This window comes from Lemur catta, chromosome 1 (assembly GCF_020740605.2).
Source record: "Lemur catta isolate mLemCat1 chromosome 1, mLemCat1.pri, whole genome shotgun sequence".
NCBI classification, from domain to species: Eukaryota; Metazoa; Chordata; class Mammalia; order Primates; family Lemuridae; genus Lemur; species Lemur catta.
The window spans coordinates 284,628,898-284,651,352 of NC_059128.1; the positions used below are offsets into that span (position 1 = coordinate 284,628,898).

The 22,455-nt window shown below is 55.8% G+C and overlaps 1 protein-coding gene across 1 annotated transcript in view; it reads right to left on the bottom strand.

Moving 5' to 3' along the window:
* Positions 1–3,998: 3,998 nt before the first annotated feature.
* TSPEAR (thrombospondin type laminin G domain and EAR repeats) overlaps positions 3,999–22,455 on the bottom strand; it is a 125,727-nt gene continuing 107,270 nt past the window's right edge. The window contains exons 10-12 of the mRNA XM_045540805.1: positions 12,685–12,872; positions 6,227–6,328; positions 3,999–4,681 (exon numbers count right to left, since the gene is read on the bottom strand). Of these exons, the coding sequence (XP_045396761.1) occupies positions 4,528–4,681; positions 6,227–6,328; positions 12,685–12,872 (444 nt within the window). The 3' untranslated portion in view covers positions 3,999–4,527. The remainder of the gene's footprint in view (positions 4,682–6,226; positions 6,329–12,684; positions 12,873–22,455) is intronic.

The following is a 22,455-nucleotide window of genomic DNA, read 5'->3' on the forward strand; positions in this document are numbered from 1 at the left end:
TGGTGAGCCTTTCACTAGAATTTATACCCGGAGGCCACGTGCTCCTTGTTTTTTACAAAGTGGCTTCACCTGTTAACCCTCCCAGCGGCCCCTGCGAACCGCGCATGCGCTGAAAAGGGCCGCATCGGATTTCGACTGGAATCGCATAAAAGCTGCGTGTTAACGCGGGAAGTTCCGACACCGTTCGGATACCAGTCAAGACCCGCTTAAGTCCTGCAGCTGACTTTGTGGCGTCCCAGAGTTGACTTCTGGGGAGCCAGGTGGCTTTGACTGGGTGCCTTCCCCACACGAGGACTGGTGAGCTCTGCAGACGGCACCGCGCAGCAGCACGGACGGCAAACACCGAACACCGCGGTGCCGATGAAGGGGACACGGGACAGCAGGTACCGAATGACACTTGCCCAGGACAGAAATCAGGCGGGTGGGCTTGGGAAGCGACTCGAATGGGGCACAAGGGAGTTTTCTGGGGGATGAAAGTGCTCCTCACCCTGCGGGAGGGACAGCTGTGGGGTGTGCGCAGTTGGCAAGCTCACTCGGCTCACTGAAGGACCTGTGCATTTCATTGTATATAAAGTAAATCAAAATTAAGTTAAATAAGCAAAGATAAGGGCCCCCCATTAAAAATAATACTTTAAAATCACAAAATAATTGGCAGGCCTTGCTGAGATGCCCTTGCTCTCATTCCCAGTTTGGTAGGACCACGGCACAGGTGTAACAGATTTAGCCAAGGGCTCTCCTGATACCAGACCATCTCTCCATTAACGGAGCAACTCTCGCTGGGCATCGATAGACTGCCCTGTGTCCCCCAGAGTGATGTGTTGAACCCTGAAAACCCACCGTGAGGGCAATGCCATCCGCCAGCCGGTAAGAGGCCTCCCCAGGAACCACATCAAGATCTGGGAGAAATGAGTGTCTGCTGCGGAAGCCCCAGGTGGTGTTCGGTTGTGACAGCTGGGCTGTTTCACGCAGCAATTGTTGTTGACAGATCCAATTTGCTCCTGGGTGGGGCGAGGTGCCCCATCAACACAAGGAAGACACAGGTGCACCTGGAACACGTGTTGTGTCTGTGCATGTGTGTACATGTATGTTTATGCACACACGCGTTTGTGTGTACATGTGTATGTGTACATGCATGTGTGCACATGTTGCACATATGAATCTGTGTATGTGTGCATTTGTATATGTATACACACGTGTGCATGTGTTTGTGTATACATGTGTGCATATGTGCATGTTTGTGTATGCATGCATGTGCACGTGTACTCATGCATGTGTGTGCATGTGTTTGTGTGTGTACTCATGCATGTGTTTGTGTGCACATGTATTCATGCATGTGTTTGTGTGTGCACATGTACTCATGCATGTGTGTGCACGTGTTTGTGTGTGCATGTGTACTCATGCATGTATGTGTGTGCATGTGTACTCATGCATGCATGTGTGGATGTGTGGATATGTGTGTGTGTGTGCATGTGTGTAGCTGGGGGCAAGGTGCGTGCTGGCCGTGGGGAGCTTAAGGGAAAATGCAGCAGTCTCAGCACTGGTGAGCAATGAGCTCAGTGAAAATAAATAAAATTATTTTGTCGGCAATTGTCCACTGAGGGCCCTAGCAGGACGGTGACCAGGGAGGCGCAGGACCGGGCGGGGCTATGCCCGGGCTCTGCGCTCGCCAGGCTGCAGGAGGGAGGCCTGGGAGCAGGGACAGAGGCAGAAACAGAGGCCAGGGCGAGTCGAGTCCAGGAAGACGGGCTCAATGGAGCACGTCATGGCGGCTGTGAGTGCAGGGTCCTCACGGTGCTCACTGTGGTGAAGACCCTGACGGGGCTTCCCAGGGACTCACAGAAGATGCCCGGCCCAGCGAACTCCGAAGTGTTCCGTGAGGAGGTCACCAGCAATCCTGAGCATGTTGCCCTGGCGCCTCACATGTAAACTGACAAGGAACAGCACGCCGCTTGTAAACACGTGTCAACAGAGACAAAAGCCAGAAGCACGATCTTGGGAAGAGGTAAATATTTTGAAGTTCTGTACATTTCACCCTCTGGTTTGCATTCAGGATTTTAAAAAATCTCGATGACAGGTTTTGGTTTCTCCTGTGTGTGTCCGGCCAGCAGCAGGCGTCCTTCCATGGCGAACAGAGCTGAGAGGGTGAGCAGGGAGGTGGGGGTTCGCCTCCGAGGTGCCCGCTGTGCGGGTGACTCAGCTCCCTGGGCAACTGGACACCCGGCAACACCCCAGCACATCGAGGTCACTCCACAGAGTGAAGCTGTGTGGGGTCAGGGCTCCAGGAGGGCGGGACGCAGCGGGATTCCGGAAAGCTCCCAATTCACCCCTCCCCCGGGGGCGACAGAGGTTCAGAGGCAGAGACTTGGTAAGTGGGACTGATCCCAAGGCCCCCGGACTCCTGCCCTTGGCCTGTTTGGGCCTGTGTCCCGCAGGGCCCTCCAGGAAGCACAGTGTGAAGAGGGAGGAGCTCACCGTGCGGACCGGCGTGCGGGACGGTGGAGGCTGCGGGGCTGAAGCCCGCGGTGTGGGCGGCTCACAGCCCAGGAGCACAGGTGAAGGCCACAGGACACCTGCGGGAGTCCCTCTTGCCTGGGCAGGCCAGGCTCTTTGTTCTCTTCAGGCCTTCGACAGACTGGACGAGGCCCGCCCTCAGCGTTACCCGGAGTCCACAGGTGTAAAAACTAATCTCATCCAAACACGCCCTCCCGACTGACACAGGCAGGCCGGACGCTCTGGGGCCCCACCGTGCTCCCAGCCTGGGTGGCCTTCCGTTACCTGGTGTGGCCTCCCTGCCCCCGAGGCCACTTCTGGGTGTCCCACCAGTGGAGTGACCCCCAAGATGACCAGCCACTGCCCCCTGGGGCTGCCTCCCCAATGGGCCACTCTGGGCCCGACTCTCCCACTTTCCTCCCCAGGCCCTGTGCTGTGGCCGCACGGGCCCTCCTGCACCCCAGTAAAGCCCGGAACCCCAAGCGGACCCCAAGAGAGGTGGCTTGTCCTCCACACCCCTCAGGTAGGGTGGGGAGACTGAGCTGACAAAAGCCCAGGCCAGCCAGTTGCCACTGAGCTTCCAACGGTGACACTCTGCCAGTCTAAGTACATCCCATGTGATGCTGGGGATACACTGACACTTAAGAGTAGCACTCACTGGTTTTCTGAAATTCAAATCTAAGTGGGCACCTTGTATTTTTACCTGGTATCCTGGGCCCACCCTCCTGGGGCAGCAGACCCAGGGCTGTCACCATAGTCGGCCCAGAGACACCGGGACAGCGAGGCTGGGGGGCAGGGTCCAGGCGGGGATGTCAGACAGCCCTTGAGTAGTCAGGGACCTTCCGAGACGCGTCCTGGACTCCGCAGAGCCGGCATCACTGCAGCCCCCGAGCAGAGTGTGCAGGGTACGCCCGGGGGTCCCCGAGATGTGCTGTCCTCTGTCCCACACCACAGGTTTCCTAGTGGCCCACGCTGGTCTAGGCCACCCTGGGAACCAGCGTTAGAAGCCAGTGTCAGCCTGCCCCACGCCCAGTGCTGCCGATGACACTGAGGTAGGATGCGGGCTGGAGGGACAAGTGTCGGCAAGGACAGGTACATCCCAGGACAGCAGGGACAGCTGCTCTACAACAAACCCTGCCCTAGTCCAGCCCAGCCTCCCTCTCCTTTCCCCACTGCCGATGCCGACTTCCCCGCACCGCAGGGTCCCCCACGAGGCCAGCTGCAGGGACCAGGAGGTGGCCGCCTGGAGCGTGGCCAGGGAGGTAGGCCTGGGCCCAAGGTCAGAGGTCCCTGTGAGTAGGGGCTGGGGGAGGGACACATGCCAGGCCCAGGCTTCTGATTCCTGACCTGACCCGCCCCTAGTGCACTGTGGGTAAACTGAAGCTGGGAGGGAAGAGGCCCCCGTGGGGAGGTGGGTGCGGGGAGGTGGGCTCGCTGGCTGGCTGGTGACAAGGGCTGCGCTCACGAGTCACTGCTGAGTCCCCACAAGAAACAAAGGAGCCGTGGGCTTTTGTAAAGAGCACATAAATATATTTCCGTGTAGATGCAGCACAATAAATAGGCGGCGGTGGGCACGTCGCGTGGCAGCACGCCTGCTTGCACGCCTGCTCTCGCACCTGGCGCCACAGCAGGAGCGGCTGGGCGAGGCTGACGCTGCAGGACGTGTGCCCGAGCTCCATGTTTCTGAGGTAAAACTTTATGGAAACTCTTCCCTTGGGGCGAGATCCCTGCTGGACGCCGGCTGGCCGGGCTGGCGGGCTCTGACTTCAGCCTGAAGGACGCAGAGCCACCAAGTGCGGCAGCTGGGTGGTCACCAGGCCTGCAGCTCGGCACAGCCACCTGCCAGGGCGGGAGAACCCGACTTGGAGAGGACGCCGTCCCCGCAGGAGCAGGGGCCACAGACAGCCCTGCCTGGACCCCACCTGCTGCCCACCAGCTGGCCCAGGCTCGGCCCGCCCGGACGTCCAAGGCCACTCAGGTAGGGAGTATTGGGGTCCTGCTAGCCTGGTGGCCCGGTTCCCAGCAGCCTGTGGCCCCTCAGCGCGTCCTCAGCCGCAGGACCCTGGACAGGGGCTCCTTGGCGCTGGAGTAGATGAGGTAGGAGCCGGCCGAGGTGTTGAAGGCCTCCCAGTCCCTGCAGCCGAAGGTGGGGAGGCTGTGCACTGCCACGAAGCCCTCGTAGCCCTGCCACCTGCGGGACACAGCACCCACGGCCTTCAGTTCCACTGGCACGTTTGCTCATTTTGGGCAAAACTCATGCCCCTTATTACATGCTGGCCGGGCCCCCCTTCCCCAGTCCTCCTTTTCAAACATTTCTTGGCCATCTTTGAAAATATATCTTTTCACATGCATTTTGAAATTATTTATTTTGTCATGTTGAAAAGTCTACAGCAATAAATGTCAAAGTCTAAAAGAAAATTGATGATTTTTCTAGTAAAATTTAGATGACCAAAACTGCCCCCAAAGCGATGGAAACCTGCATCTCCCGTAGCCGTGGGAGAGACTGGAAACACCGTGCACGAGATGCTGGAACCAGGCCTGGCCGGGTGCGGCGGCGCCTGCGGTCCCAGCACTCTGGGAGGCTGAGGCAGGAGGATCACTTGAGGCCAGGAGTTTGAGGTCACAGTGGGCTGTGATGACGCCACTGCACTCCAGCCAGGGTGACAGAGTGAGACTCTGTCTCAAAAACTATATAAAAATAAAATAGAAATAAGTAAATAAAAAGGTACCAGGCCCAGATGGTTTTATAATGGTTTCTCATCAAAAAAGAGAGAGAGAAGCCTGTTGTTCAGCCTGTGCCGGTGCACAGATGCAGTTAGGAAGCTGCAGCGGCGTTTACGAAGTCAGGCTTCATCTCACACTGGATGAGGCAGCTCCCCGAAAGAAAGCCACGGGGCAATTTCACTTCCTGGTAGCGGGTGAAAATGTTCAGGATAAGCAGCCGGGAGCCGGTGGCATATTAAACGGTTACACATCGTCACCAAGTGGCATCGGTTCCAATACAAGGAAATCTCTCATCGTAAATCACCACATCGACAGCCGTGAAAGAGCCACACACGCGCCAGTAAGTGCCAGCGGAGGCTGTCACCTGGCACAGGACACGCTGGCGTGGCCCAGGGCAGTGTCGTGTCAACAGCGAGGCTCAGACACGCCCATGAAGCCTCAGCATGGCAGAGTGCCGGCCACCGCTGCTGCGACCCATGGCTGCTCTGGGACTTCTAGCCAGTTAAGCAAACCAAATAAGCAATGAGAACATAAAAATTAAGGGGCAGAGTTGCCTCTATTCTCAGATGTGATTATGCTCCTAAAGCCCATGAGACGCTTCTCAAGAAAAACAATTAGGATTGATAGGATAATTTGGTTAGGTGGCAACACACAGAAATTGATTGTCATGGTAAGCCACCACAAATGAAAACTTAAAACCCTATTCATTATACTTATAACATTTGAACAACTAGAAATAAATGTAACAAGAATGCCACAGTGTCTATATCAGGAGAGTTAAGCGTCAATAACTCTCAAGTCACTGTGTCCACATAACCGCATCTGCGCCACAGCCCGCGGTTGCCAGAGTCAGCGCCAGGACTCCGCTGGCTCAGCCCAGGGCGCGGCCTCGGGAAACTACCATGGCCCCACGGCCTGCGACTCACTGAGCCTGTGGTCACCTGCAAGGGAGGGGGAGCCCCAAAGGGGCCCAGGTGGTGAGGGAGGATGCCGGCCCTCGGCCGCCCTTTACCTGTAAATAATACTGTTCACCAAGAAGGTATTTCCGTCGAAGGAGTTCGCGACCACCAGGAAGTAATCTTCTCCCACCGAGAAAAACTCCCAGTCCAGTGCGCTGTGGGAACAAGCGAGGGATGTCAGGGCACAGAGCTGGGGCGTGGCTGGGAGCGGGGGCTGCGCTGGAGCCCACTCTGCTGGGTCCAGAAGTCGGGGCCGGGTCCCCCCTCCGAGAGTCACAGAGCAGGAGCTGGGCCCGGGGCGGGAGGGTCTTCTCAGTTACACAGCAAGCGGTCTGTTCTGGACAATGCAGATTGGCTGTTGGCTTAAAAATACTTTTTAAAAAAATTTGATTATGGTAAAACACACATAACATTTAGCATTTCAATCATTTTACATGCACACTAAGTACATTCCCAGTGTTGTGCAACCTTCACCACCGTCCACCTCCAGAACTCGACATCTTGCAAAAGCGAAACCCTGTCCCTGTCAAACATTAACTCCCCTCCGCAGCCCCACACCCGCCGCGCCACTGTCTCCGTGAATCAGGGGCCTCAGACACGCGGATCCACACAGTGTTTGTCCTTCTGTGACTGGCTCTTTCGCCGAGTGCCCTCCATGTTGTAGAAGGTGCAGAATTCCTGTCCTTCTTCAGGCTGGACAATACCCCGCCGCGTGCACGTTTTGCTGGTCCACTCGTCCGGCGATGACACTTGGGCTGTTCCCACCTCTTGGCCGGGCGCACGGCCCTGCTGGCCACTGGGCTGCAAAGTCCACTTTTAAGAGGTTGAAATAATCAGAGAAAAAGTTCTGGGCTCACAGTGCCCTCTGAAGGCAAGAGCTTGAGGTCACAGCCATGCGGTCACCGACCTGGAACCCTGACGGCCCCCAGGATCAGGGCCCAAGGCCCTGCCGACACACAGGTGTTCTCCTGCCCCTGGAGGCTGTTTCTTGCCGCAGACCGGCCTGCTGGGTTCTGTGTTGGGCAAGAGCAGGGTGGGGACTTTTTCACGGTGGAAGCCGCATTAATTCTGCTGTCGTAAGGCCACATTCAAGAAACTTCAGTTAGATACACTTAAAAACGTACATTATTTTGTAAAAATCTAGCTACTTTGTACTTAATAATTTCAAAAAGTGAAAACTATTTGCTAAGTTTAAAGTGATCTAACCTTTTAATGACTCTGTTGTGTCCGCCTGCTGTTGGAAAGCGTTTGCATATGTGGCTGCAGCGTGGAGGCTGCAGTTCAGTTGCCCCTCTAGATGGGCACCGGTCACTTGTCACCTGAGGGGCGTCCCGATGGGGGTCAGGCAGGAGAATGTACGTTCGCAGCAGTAAGTGGTCGAAAAGCAAGACAGCACTTTGGGGGCATGTTGCGGAAGGCGTGGGTATCTACTGCATTTTTCCACATTTCAATTGCATCTTTCTTAACATCAAACAATGACTTTAAAATGTCATCTCCTGAGAGCTCAATCAATCCCATCTGCAGTTCTGTAGGTGCCTTGGTGATACCAACTAGCTGAGGCTGAAATGCTAATTTGAGTGTGATGTCATGATTCTCAAAGTCAGTGACCCTTCCATTGTGTTCTCCAACTAACAGTCTATAACAGCTGCACACTGTTCAAATGATTTGCATACATCATCCTGCTCATCAGTGACCTTTGCTAAGTGGGGAAAATGTCCATCCAAAATTTCCTTTTGAAGAAGTGTTTTGAACAAAGACAGCTTTTTTCTAAACGCTTGGATTTTTTTTTTTTTTGCCACATATCATCTATAGACTTAGTTTTACCTTGCAAAGAAATATTCAAGTCATTTTGATTTGACCTGATGTCACACAAAAATGCCATATTCCGGTAGAAATCTTCTTTCAATAATTCACATTACTGATTCTGTTCTTCATAAAATTTATCCACTCTTACAGAGATAAAATTTTGGCTAACACCTGTCCCTGCGATAGCCAATGCACTTTAGAATGATATGGCAAATCCACACTGGATACCTCTTCCTTCAACTTTAGCATGTTAGGAACCGACAATGTCAATGCCGTGTTGCATTTGCACGAATATAGTTAACAATGCTTACAACTTGTTGCAAAGTGTCACTTAAAATAGTAGCTTTAGCACAGAGATTTTGCTGATGCAAGATACAATGAAAAGAAATGAGAGCACCTGGAACTGTTAAACTTGAAAGTTGTGGAAGATATCTATTCCCCGTGTTCTGTTCGCAAGAGTGCCCAAAGCAAGTAACTCTTCTATAGCAAAGAAAATCTTCTGTTATGACCCGAATGAAGTATACAAACTGCACTGACTCAGTAGTATCTGTTGATACATCCAAAGCGATTAAATAGTATATATTTCCCTTTTGAAGTATTGCATGAAGTTGTTCTGTTAAGTTGAAGGCTAATTCATGCTGCAGATCAGTTATGGTTCTCCTTGAAAGAGGCAGTTCTTTGTACTTTGAAACGCTGTTGGGGTCTAAGCATCCTACAACTTCCACAATGCATTCTTTCACAGTTTCTACATCACTGAATGGCTTTCCGTTTTTCTCCGAGTATATACGCTACTTTATAAGGTGCTTCGGTGGCATTATTTCCAGGTCCTATGGCTGCTTGAAAGAATTGTCTTTGCTTTTGCTTTTCATCTTTTAATTTCTGCAATACAACCTTTCGCACCTCTCTCTCTAATTTAAAATATTTGGTCCTTACGAGTGTGTTATAATGCTGATGAGCACTGGGTTTCTTTAATGTGATATTGCAGCAAAAGCAAGCAAATCATCTTATTTTTATCACAAAGCATCTTATCACAAAGCAAGCAAATCATCTTATTTTTAGCAGAAACTAGATAATATTGCAATTCCCAATCCTCATCAAAAAATCTGTTTTCTTCCTTTAGCGTTCTCTTGGTCTTCTTTGACATGATGGGCTGTTAAGCAGATAGAATTAAAAAATACTGTCGAGCTGGGCAACTGTTCACAAATTCCACTTAACACAGAACACACTGCACTGTTGTCAAAAGCTGATAACAGACTGGCGAACGTGACCCCCATAAACTGTCACCAGCCAGCCGCGTGTGGCAGTGGCGCCAGTCAGATGGGGAAGTTAGAACTAAATCATGAGCGTAGCAGCCGTCACTTTAGCCCTGTGGCTGACTAATGTTCTAGCTGTGCCAGTCAATCTGGGAGGATTATTTCATTGAAACTTATGTTATTCTTTGGTATTTTAAATATGTTCATTTAAAAAATAAAATATAAATATAAAAGATGAACAAGAATGTATTAATAAAAATGAAAACATTTGTTCTGTAAAATTTGGATTCACTCAAGGACCCAGAAGGCACAAGTGGCCTTAAGGCTCCAGGTTCCCCTGGGCGAGAGCCTGGCCCGTGTTTGCCGAGGGGGCGTCTGTGCTCAGGGCCACGCGGTCCCCGGGACCTGGCAGGCAGCTGCCCCAGACCCTGCCGCCCCAGGAGGCCCTCTGGGCCGTCAGCCATCGGGCCCACATCTCACCTCTGCCTGACGCCTCTCTGATCACTGCAGGTCCCATGCCCACTCCAGAGATGAGGAAACTGAGGCAGAAGCCATGCAGCGGGCAGGGGCCAGTCTGAGGGGAGGCCAGGCAGTGCCTCCTCGTGTGGCGGCCTCCGGCTGTGGCCAGTCGAGGCAGCAGAGGCCCCTCATGGTCAGGGCTCATCTCTGGGTGCTTCCCGGTGGGACAGCACAGGGGCGATGGGCAGGTCCCGGCCTCCAGCAGGTGCTCACACAGGACCTGGGAGGGGAGGGACGTCAGGGAGGACAGGGGTGGGGTGGCGGGGCAGGGGCTGGAGGCCCTTCTTCCGTTGGTCAGGACCCCCAGGCCTCCACCGTGGTGGGCAGTGACTCGGCCCCGCGGTGGTGCCCACACTGGCTCACTGGGGGCCTCGACTGCACCCCCACCCGTGACCTGGTCTGGGGTGTGGCGGGGCAGCGCGTCAGCACGATCCACACGCAAATTCCTCGCTGGGAATCAAGTTCTGAGCCCGCGGAAGACAAACGCACGGCAACATTTTCCTGCGGGACGGCCCAAGTGACTGTCGGCTGCACTGCGGCGCGGTCAGCAGTGGGCTCCGGTTCGAGGCCGAGGGAAGGACGGCACCCGGCAGGGGTTTCCTGTTTCTGCCTCCATCCACACTGCATATTCGGTTAGCTGACTACGCCAACGGAAATCTGAAGTATATTCTTCTTCTTCAGAATTACCCTTTGGTCGTAAGGTGGAAACAACACAGACACTCGTCAAAGGACAAAGGGAAAGTCAAAGTGACACCCACATGACGTCGCATCGCTCAGCCACAGTGAGGACAGAGGTGCAGGCGCAGCTTCCAGCGCGGATGAGCCTGGACAACAGGACGCTGAGGACAGGAGCCAGACACAAAAGGCCACCTAGTGCATGATGTCACACAGAACGTCCAGGACGAGGAGGGCATGTGCAGGGACGGAAAGTGGCTGCTGGCTGCAAGGGCTGGAGACAGGCGGTAGGGAGGGCAGGTAAGGGCGTGGGGTTGAGAACATTCTAGAATATCTAGAACATCTGTGGATTTACTAAAACCCCTAAATTGTAACAAACACACGAACACATCGCACCGTGTGAGGGCAGTTAGAGCCAGGATTACACACAGCCACGAAATCAGCCAGCTGCCCCAAGAAGGTTTCTGTGGTGCCGCAGGGTGAGGCCACGTCACGGCTGCCTGGACGGAGGAGGGAGGAGGACACGTCCCACGAGAGGCAGAGGTGCTGGGGACTGTGCTTCCGCACAGTGTCCCACTTTGGAGCCTCCTGATGTGATCACAGCAAGAGTTTGACGGTGATTATTAAACACGGATTTACTGTTTGCGAACTTCATCAGTGAATTGTTCCCGCCGTCCGCCAGCGGCCGCTGGCTGCAGATGGCACAGGTGCGTCCACGTTTCCGCAGCTCCCGCAGGTTCCAATTCCAAAGGCATCTGCCTCGTCAGTTTCCTAGGCCGGCGTAGTCTCCATAGGTATATTTCTCTCTACAGTTAACCATAGCTCATTCTCAAACGTCTTTGTTCTAAACTTCATTCTGAAGTGCCTAAACTACCTGCTGTTCTCACAGCCACTCTGGGCCGGAGCTGACCCCTGAGGACGTGGCTGCCGAGAGGGAACCGAGGCTGGTGTCTGCCTCTCCCGCCGGCAGGTGACCAGGGCCCCGGGCAGCTCGGCCTGAGCCCCCAGACCTCCGAGCCGGGCACCGCTGCTCACTCTTTTGCTGCTTCTCTGAGGGTCATTTTCTCTTCTTTAATTTTAAAAAATTATATGAGTGGCTTATTAGTACGTTAACACTGTATACATTTGCAAATCTGGCGGTTCAGAAGTCGTAGGGTATAAATGCGAAGTCCTTCCTGACCTGTGCGCTCCCCGGCACCCACCTGTCCCTGGGCGGCACTGCTGACTAGGGTGTGCCCCCGACCCGTGCGGACACGCAGCTACACACGCAGGCACCCTGCCTGTCCTCCCGCACTGGGCCGTGTCACGTCGCTGGTCCTCACTTCGTTTCTTGCGGTTCATCCTGGAGATTTTCTCCCTCAAGGCGTCTAAACCTAAATCTATTCATCTTTGCTTCTTGGGCTGACGCAAGGCCGGGTGCTTGGGAGGGTCGTGAGCAGTTACCGAGTGGAATAAGGAGCGTGAGAAACCAGGGGGACCTGGGGATGCCGCCGCTGCGCCCGGGGCTGGCACAAGCGCTGGGCTCCCGCTCTGAGCCATCGGGCCCTGGCTCTGTGGTCCGAGTAGTGCACACTGCATTGCACTTTCCCTCACAGACCCCAGAAGCCCCACCCCAGAGGGAGCCCTGTGCAGGCTGGGACGGCCTTGGGTCCTCAGCACCCAGTGTCCCACACGCGGAGCCCGCACGACCCTCAGTGGTCCCGCAGAGCCGGCCCCACCTGGCACATACTGACCCAGCCTCCCTCCTCCCTGCACACGCGTCTGTGTCCTGGCGTTGGGAGGAGGCCGACTCGGGGGAAAGGGAGTAACTGTGTCTGGAGGTGACCAGAGTGGGCAGGCTGTGGACACACGGTCAGGACACCTGTCTGAAGCCCTGGACCTCACACTTGGCCATGACACGCAGACAGCCGCAGCTCCTTGAGCCTTGGTTGCCCCCTCCAGCCCGCACTGCCGGACAAAAGGAAGCATGTGCACAACATGCTAAGTTCTGCGCACGGTGCACGGCGCCCGGCTCTGGGAACCAGACATGACGAGGCTCAGGGCGGCGCCGCCTGCTCTGGGCCAGTCTGTGCACGGGGACAGTGGGGAGCATGGTCCCCAACAGGGCGGTCTGTGCATGGGGACAGTGGGGAGCATGGTCCCCAACAGGGCGGTCTGTGCACGGGGACAGTGGGGAGCATGGTCCCCAACAGGGCGAGTGACAGGGTGGGGCCCTGAGCCAGCTCCGCCCTTCCCGCCAGCCCAGCCGCGACCAGTACCTGCAGGTGGGGATGTCCTGGAACTTGACGAAGGTCTGTGCGGTCACGTTCAGCTCGTAGATGACAGAGTTGATGACGTAGGAGTCGTTCTGCACTTGCACTTCCGTGTCGTAGCTGTGGCTGTTAGCGACGGCCAGAAAGATCCTCTCCCCGATGTGGAAGACCTCCCAGTCCGCGGCGCCGAACGTCTGCACAGGAGGAGCACGGGGAGGCCTGAGCGAACGGAGCTCCTCACACGCACCCTGCGCAGTCGCCGGGAAGACGCGGCTCCCCAGCATGGCCGAGCGCCCGCCGAGCTCCAGGCGCCAGACTCACTGTCCCCACCGGCATCCTCCGGGCCACCATTCCCTTCATGACTGTTAGTGCCAACTGGGCCCGTTCCCGGAGACTGACTGTGCCAAGTGCTTCTTAGCACTCCGTAACCCCCCCACCCAGTGGCCCAGTGCTACAGCCCCATCTGTTCTGCCACCTCCTCCAGGGAGCCCACCCTGACGTCTCCAGTCCTGGCTAGAAACACAGAAGCACCATCGAGGCCCCTCCGTGTTTCCTACCACACGTTTTCCCCGGCTTTGACCCCACAGACAGAGCGCCCTCCCTGGGCTCCTGTTCTTCCATAAGTCACTCATCACCCACGGGGCTCGGGGCTGCATTCTCACCCCAGTGGTGACCTGCGGTGAAAGTGTTGTCACCCCCTGGGGCTGCACAGGCTGATGTGCACGTGGGGCCCACGAGGTGGAAGTTTGTGTCCAGCACCTCGGGGACGAGGGTGGCGGGGATTCAGCCCCGGGCTGAGCACAGAAGAGACAGGACCCGGGGCAGGAACGCAGGACACGCTTTCCAGGGAAACGCGGGCGGTGGGGAGAGGGCCCGGCAGGCTGAGCGGTGGCCAACACTCTCGGGGAGCCCCAAGAGTACCAGGGCTCAGCCCCCCTCAGCAGAAAGCCCAGCGCTGTCTGCTCCCGCCGCTGGTGGGGCCACGAACTCAGGGCACATTCGCCTTCTTCACTTTCAGCTTCTGTCACTGGGGGAGAAACTTACCTTCGACCGACCTTCCTGCCGATGACAGTTCTAAACTCCGGGGGCAACCCTTAGGAAATACACTCAACTGCTTCAGGGCCACGCAGGCAAAAGGGGAGGGGGTGCGGCCCCGAAGGAAGAGAACCGCGCTGCGTGAGACCCACGTTTTCTGACTTTCCCTCTCAGAGCGCTCCCAGCCCACGCGGCACTCGGGGACCGCAGCGGTCGGCTTGGCCAGAGGACTCAGAGCAGAGTCTGGGCCTCAGGAGTGGCCATAAATGTTTTTTCTTTGAGACACAGTCTCACTCTGTCACCTGGGCTAGAGTACCGTGGCGTCAGCCTAGGTCACAGCAACCTCAAACTCCTGGGCTCAAGCGATCCTACTGCCTCAGCCTCCCGAGTAGCTGGGACTACAGGCATGCGCCACCATGCCCGGCTAATTTTTTCTATTTTTAGTTGTTTGGCTAATTTCTTTCTATTTTTGGTAGAGATGGGGTCTTGCTCTTGCTCAGGCTGGTCTTGAACTCCCGACCTCAAGCAATCCTCCCGCCTCGGCCTCCCAGAGTGCTAGGATTACAGGCGTGAGCCACCGCACCCGGCCAGGAGTGGCCAAAAATTGAAGGGGAACATCCTAGAAAGGAGCCATAAGAGGGAATTCCTAACATTCCATATTAACGCCTCTCAAATGCTTGTCTAACTCTTCAATTATATACACGGTTACGACTCCAAGGAACCAAAGACAAACAATAGCTGAGAGGCTCAAAGAACTGACCAGAGGTTCAAACAGCTGCCCAGTGCTGGGGAGTCTGGGTCACACCAAGGTAGAGGGATTTGGAAAACACTATGGGATGTCCACTGAAACCACAGCAGGGCTACACCCTAGGATTAAGGACCATGGCCCAGAACTGAGGGTTATTTCATAGAACTAAAAGCAAAACTAAATTAGACACATCACAACAAAATCTAAAACCAAGCTTTCAGAGGGTAAGGTGAGGCACCAATAACTTAAACTTTTTCTAGAACAATACTCAACACTCCTCAGAGGAAGAGAGCAGGATATATGGGCTCCACGGTGCGTAACCATAATGTCCAGCGTACAACAGAAAGCCACTAACACGGAGTAAAGCAGGCAAGTGTGACCCACGATCAGGGAGAAAACAGCCAATGGAAGCAGACTGGCAGAGCAGACAGCGGAATCAGCTGAAACTTTACCGTGACCAGGACAAGAATCCACGGACGTACATGACGAGTGATGAGACGGGAAGTAGGGAGCTAAGAAAACTCTGAAAAGAACCAAGTGGAAATCCTATAACTGAACAGTGCAATATCTACATTCATAAGTTTAGTGCATGGAATTTAGAACTGCTTGGACAATCCAGAAGGATCGGTTTCAAGAGAAATGACCTACACTGAAACACACAAAGAAGAAAAAGCAGATTACAATCACAATGAACAGAGCCCCGGCGACCCGTGGGACAATATTACGCACCTAATATTATGTAACTGGCATCGCAGAAGGAAAGAAAAAGCAAATGAGGCAGAAAAAACCATTTAAATAAATTATGGCTAAAATTTTTTTCCAAATTTGATTAAAAGCTTCAAACCACAGATCCGAGAAGATTCAACACCCTAAGGAGAATAAATACAAAAGAGTCACACCCAGACATGTCACGTTCAAATAGCTGAAAATAAAGAGAAAATCTTAGAAGCAGCCAGAGGAAAAAAGACACATTTGATACAGAGAAACAGTAATACAAATGACAATTGATTTTTCATCAGAAATAAGGAAGCTCAAAGTCAACAGAAAAACATCTTTAAAGTTACTGAAAGAAAAAAAAATGTGAACCTACCATACTATAGCCAGTGAAAATGTCCTTTTAAAATGAAGGTAAAATAAAGTCCTTTTCAGATAAAAGTGACAGAATTAATTGCCATGAGACCTGCTTTATAAGCAACACTGAAAGGAGCTACTGCAGTTGAAGGACAATCGTACCAGATGGGAATTCGGGTCTGTAGCAAAGATTGAAGGACTCTAGATGGTAAGTACGCAGGTGTAGGGACACCTGGCTATTTAAAGCGACGATGGTGGCACCTGTGACCTAAGTAGAGATATGATTTTACGTACGCAGCTGACAGCACGGTGGATGGGTGGAGACAAACGAAATCATATGATTGTAAGGTTACCCCACCTGAAGTAGTGTAACACTAATTCGGAATAGACTTTACTAAGTCAAACATGGGCATTGTCACTCCCGGAGCAACACATGATATTATCCACAATACAGAAAAGAGGAGCTAGAATGGAAGACTGCGTACGTGACAAAGGACTTTGATCTGGAACGCAGAAAGGACTCCTGCACACCAACAAGGAAATGGCACCAAACAAAAATCCTTAAAGTGTAGGCACAAAAGACTCGAACAGGCGTTTCACAAATGAAAACACACAAAGCCAATAAGCACATGAAGAGGTCTCAAAAATCACAAGTCATCAGGGAACTGAAACTTAGAAACCACATGGCGACGTCACTTCACCCCAGGGTCTAAAGTGAAAACCACCGACGAGACCCAATGCCGAGGGAAGGCGTGGCGGCTGGACGCTCACACACCGTGGTGCATGGGAAACGCTGCGACTTTGACAAACTATTTGGTGATTTATTCAAAAGTTAAACCTGCCCCTGTCCTATGCCCCAGAATTCCACTCATAGGTTTTTACCCAAGAGAAATAACAATGTATGTCCACAGAAAGCCGTGTGTGAGAATGGACTTAACAGCTTTACTCATAATCATCAAAATCTGGAAATAGCTTAGGCATCCGTCAGCAGGAGAAAAAAAAGAAACAAATACATATATTCAAAAAGGTATGGCACATACGGTATGATTCTGTGTATTAGGGTGTTATGATAGGGAAAAGTGTCAGCGGCGGCTGCCTGGTGGGGCCAGGGAGGAGGAGCCGTGACCTGCCAAGGGGCATGAGGAACTTTCCGGAGTGAGGACGACATCCAGGGTTTGGTGTTGGCTCCATGGGTATGCACACTTGCTAGGATAACAAAACTGTAGGATCTTAGATCCAAACATCTCACTGTGCACACACAGAAGAGAGTTCTAGAAAAACACTTAGCCCCTTGCCCGGTGGAAAAGGAGCCCTTGGGGACAGGGGCTGTTTCTCCTTGTCTTATACCCTCCGAGCTGGCCAGGCTGTGCCTGGAGTAGGTGCTCAACGTACTCAGGTTGGAAGAAGTGACAGACTCGCTCGTTGGAGGCTCCGGGGCCTCCAGTCTGCAGCAGGCAGATTGTGGGACTTCTCAGCCCTGCACCCGTGTGCACCAGCCCTATGACAAGTCTCCTTGTGTGCATCTCTGTAAATGCCAACGACTCGCTTCTCTGGGGAACCCCGAGCAACGCAAACGCTGACTTTCAGGCTGCCCAGCTGCTAGGAATGTTGGGAGCGGGTGACCAGGTCTGAGAGCCATGCTCCACAGCTGCTTCCCAGCAAGAAAACTGCATGTTTTCGGCATTTTAGGTCAGCACTGCGGGTCACGGCCCCTGGCTCTGCGGGGAGCCGAGGTCAGGAATCGGCCTCCTCTCCCTGCGAGGGCATCCACCCAGGGCCACCGTGCCCCCTGCGGGAACAGGGTTAGGTTGTGCCTCCCCCACCTGACTGTCTCGGGACAACGCCTGGGGCTGGGTTCCACCCAGATCCCCGTGGTGTGGACAGGGACTGAGCCCCGGGGTACAGGGATGCCTGAAGCCACATGGCAGAGCCCCTCGGGATCTGGCTGCGCCCCGCAGAGGCCAAGGCAGGCCATGCCTGCACCATCCCCGGTCGTCCTAGCTGAGGACAGAGCAGGTCACGCTGTGGGGTCGCGGCTGGGATGGGCCAATGTGTCTCTTGCTGGTTTCACCCCACGCCCAGAGACAGCCTCCTGCTCGAGAGCACCTCGCGTCACCGACGACGTGGGAAGCGGCTCTGAGAGCCACACATGGCAGCAACCACAGGGGATATTTTCTGTTTGCGCAAAGAGGCAAAGGCCCGGCTCAGACACCCCAGGACTGCTGTGACCTGCCCTTCCGAGGTAGGTCAGTTAAGCTTCTTCCCTTGTAAATTTGAGGCGGGGCTGCCCAAGTGTCCTTGGCCTTCCTGCCTGTCACTGTGCCCGGCTGGTGGCCCGTGGGCACTCAGTGAACAAGAACAAAGCTCTGGGCCAACAGAAAGGCGTTTTCTCCACGTCCAGCAGAGGGCGCTGTTGTCTGCCTGAGCCCAGAGCACCTGGGCTGCAGGTGAGGACGCGGCTCTGCGGTCACTGAGCAAGGTCCCAGGCCACGGTGGTCCCGGGGAGCACACATAGGTGGGCTTAATGCAAACAAATAAGACCCACCAGGACAAGGACAAGGACAAGGGGACCAGGACAGCCCGTGGTCACTGGACCCCCTGCGGGCATTGCTGGATTAGCACATCCCCTCCTCACGCAGGTGCGACTCTCTGTCTGCTGGGGAGCAGCACCCAGGGCCCCCCACGTCCTCCAAGGGGCCTGTGGGACCTTCCACACCCTCCCCGTGTGGCGGCTGTGCAGAGTGCGATTGTTAGACACCCACACGGGTGTGTGCGCTACACACGTGCAAGTCCCCTGACTCAGCAGGAAAGGAAGAGGAGCCGTCAAACGGTTCAATCATGGCTCTTCCCACGTGCCGAGGAAACCCCCCAGTAGGCAATCACGCGTGTGCACCCCCCTGTACACATGCCTGCACACACATACACAAACATGAACGTGCACTGTGTATGCATCTGCACATATACATATACATTCTCACATGCCTGCACACGTGAATACACACAAACATGAACGTGCACTGTGTATGCATCTGCACATATACATATACATTCTCACATGCCTGCACACGTGAATACACATGTCCACACCTGCAAGGACATGCGTGCACACATGCACACCTTCACACTGCCCATGTGTACATGTATACACACCTGCATACATGCATGTACACAGGCACACACATGTCCCCACCTGCATGACCACACTGCACAGCAGGTCCCCCCCCAGATGGCCAGGGCTTCCTTCCCGCTGTCAGCTGTTCGTGCCTCAGTTACTCGCTCACCACTCACGGTGCTCACGCAGGCCTGGGGTGGCTCTCAGAGCCTGCAGCTGGCTCTCCAGGGAAAGCCGCGTGTGCCTGCCCTGTTGCCGGCTCGCCTGGCTCTGGGCCGTGAAGGCCGACCGCGTGTGGCGTCCAGCCAGGCACTGCGCCTTGACGATGGGTGAGGTGCCCTCCCTGCCCCAAGGGGACCCAGAGTGGAGGGCCCTGCAGAGGAGGCCATGGAGGGGCTGTGTGGAACTTGGGGAGCACAGGAGGAGAGGATGCATGGAGGAGGGGTGAGGCGGGGAGGGCGTCCAGGCACAAGGAGCCACAGCGCAAACGCAGAGGGTCGAGGGAGTAGGGAGAAGGGCGGTGTGGGCAGGGCCTGGGGCGCCACCCAGAGGGCCTGGGGGGCTGCAGGCGGCTTCTGAGCAGGGGCACAAGGTGGTCAGATGTACCTGGATGGCTCTGAGACCCACAGGAGCTGGAAGGTGTCAGGAGAGAGGTGAGTAAGTGCCGTGTCGGGTGGCGTGTCCCAACCCCAAGGCGGAAGGGGCCAGGTGCCTGGAGACAGGGCTCCAGGGGCCCCTCAGAGGACCTGGCACTTCCCAAGGGCGTGGGAGGCTCAGGCCGTGTGAGCGGGGGGATGGCGAGCTCCCCTGGAACAGAGATTCCAGGTCCTGCGTCTCCTGTGGCCGAGTCTCGCTTGCCCCGCAGAACTCCAGGGCAGGGGGCCGGGCCCACTTCTGGGGCTAGCAGGAGGCAGGCGTCAGCTGCATTTCGACTGTACCCGAGGTTGCCCTGTCTGCTCTGTGAGGACCGCGAGTTGGCTGCAGCTGCAGCAGGGCGGGGGGTGGGGCCTGCCCAGGGCAGGTTGGCAGGTCCGGGCTGGAGGGAGCGGGTGGCACAGGACTGGGGGGCCTGGCGGGTGGCCGGAGCTGGCTGGCAGGCGGCTCACATCCCTCTTCTGTTCCCCGACTTAGCAAATACAGGGTGCCCGTGCAATCTGAATTTCAGCTAACAATGAATGGTTTTTTGGTCTGTGTGAATCCATGCGATGCTTGAGTCATACTTTTATAAAACAACTACTCCTTACTTATCTGAAGCTGGCTGGAGGCTGGCAGAGACCCACGCGGGTGACACCAGCTCATGGTCCCAGCTCCTAGCTGGCCAGGTCCACGGCTGGCCGGTCATAGGCTGCAAGGATCCCCCCTCCCCACACCAGGCTGTCAGAAGCCCGTCACAGGGTGGGGAGACCCTTGCTGAAGCCACCAGGGCTGCACCGGCCCAGGCAGCAGGTGTGTGGCCTGAGCCACCGTCAGGCCACTCCTGGACTCTTGGTGCGTTGGGGACTCATGCAGGAGGGAAAAGCACACACCCTGCCAAGCCTGCCTGCACCAGAGCCGAGGTGGCAGGCACCTGCTGGGCCGGGCAGGGCCCTCCCTCCGACGGAGTTCCCCTGGAGCCCTGCCCTGCTGCCCTGGCACGGCGCCCGGCAGGCTCTCGAGCACCCCACTGGGGCAATGGCACTTCAGGGACTTGGCAGCCGGGAGCACCTGGAGCCCCAACAGCTCCCTGGAGTGTGGGTGGGCACCCGGTAATCGGCGGATTAGCTGCTGGGCAGAGTGGCCCCTGAGTTCCGGCTTGATGGGGCGAGGAAGGAGGAGCCTCTGCGGTCGGGGCCGCCTGGGGGAGGCGGGAGGCGGGAGGCACCAGCAGGGGAAGGCAGGCGGCCCCGAAGGGCCCTGCCTCACCACGGGCAGCCCCAGGGGCTCAGTGCACTGCCCAGCAGACCCTCCACACCTGGCACCTCACCAACTGTCTGGGCCACCGCCAGCTCCAAGTCATGGAGCACAGTGTGGCCTTTACGGGGCCCCTGCCCAGGCTCCACCAAGGCCCCCAAGGGATGCTCTCACGCCACACCCATGCCACAGCTCTGGAGACTGAGACTCAGAGGCATGTGCGGCCAGCTCTCATGGCAGCGGTGGGCTCCGGCCTGTCTGACCACCTGGCCGCTGCTTGTCCCCAAGACTGCACCCACCGAGGCTCTGCCCAGGGCCCCTCTACCCCTGCCACCGTCACGAAAGCAAGTGTGCACATGCATGTATGCGTGTGCATTTGTGTATACGTGTGCATGTGCTGGGGAAGCGTGTGGCACTGTGTTGGGGGCACAGCTGTGAGAAGCAGGCCCTGCTCATGCGGCCGCTACTGTCCTTGTCACCACCCCACAAGCCCTCAGCCACGATTACACAACCGCAAAGATTTGAGAGCTACAAGACTTTCCGAAGTTTGCAGCAAACTCACTCAGAAGCGAAATCCATTTTGAAACTGCCATTTCACAACCATGAACATCTCCACACCTGCCAGGGGGCAGGGACCTCGGCACCTGGAGGCTGGGTTTCTGGGAGGACAGAGCTTGATCCTCCCTTGGACCAAGCTGGGGAGGCCCAGTCATTGGAGACTCGGTCTCTCCCCTGGAGGCAGGTTCTAAGATCCTGGTGGGACGGGCAGAAGCTTCGGGGGCAGGGCAGAAGAATGGGCGCCAACACTGCCTCCCCAGGGTGGGCGGCCAGACCCACTCACACAGGCCCCGGGCTGCCGAATCCCGGCAAGCCCACTTGGTCGGCGCTCCTGGGAGCAAGGGAGGCCTGTGTGCACGGCCACGCAGCCGCCCGCCCCCACCCCTCAGCCCTTCCAGAAGGGCCTCTCCACGGCGCACACGCGTGTTCAAAGCATCTCGGGTTTGCCTGCTTCAAAGCTCACGCTCGTGAAAGATGTTGCAAAACTCAAAGCAAACGGTAAACAAATGAAGACATCCCCAGGCCCTAAAAGGATTTAAACACAGTGTGAAAAATGTTGGCAAAACATGAAAGTGCACTTCTGTGGGTTTGGGGGAATTACTGAAAAAAAGGCAGCCGCCGTCGCAGGTTCGGGGGGAGCCCACTGCTGCGTGCAAGGTCCCAGCCGCCGGCCCGGGTCCTGCTGCAGGTCCTCCCAGGACACAGGCGACAGCGGTGCTCTCTGTCCTCTGTGTCCTACTCTGACCCCAATCTTCTGGATGTCTCCTTCAGGCGGCATCACCCACCCCGTGGGCCTGCTCCCCCTGGGCTGCACAGACTAGACCTCCCCTACCTGTCCCTTTGCTGCCGGCCCCCTTCTGAGGACGCCCGAGCGCGTCCAGGACCTGAGCCCGGGGCAGACACAGACTGGAACCACCCGTCTCCACCAGTGTCACCCAGGACAGAAGCCCTGTTTATCCAGCAACCGTGTTCCGCACATGCGTCCCGACTGCCTTCCAGAACACACTAAGAGCAGCAGAGCTCAGCGGCTTGTCCCCCTGTCACTTCAGGAGAACAGTAGTCTGGTGACGGGCCACATCAGCGGGTACGGGACACCTCCCTGGAAATTCAGGCTCCACCCCGTGGTGCAGGCGAGCGGCAGGCGCTAGTGTGAACACAAGGACACCCAGGGACAAGCTCACTCTGTGCTTCCCACCGTGCCCTCGGCCAGGACCCTCCACTTCTGAGCCTCAGTTTTCGCATGTGCGAAATGGGTCTGAAGTGGAATCACCAACCATCTGGGATCATGTGGCCACAGACCTTCCAGAAACCTCTGAAAGGCTTTTCAAACAGGAAGACCAGAAAGCTGCCATCGGAAATTCCA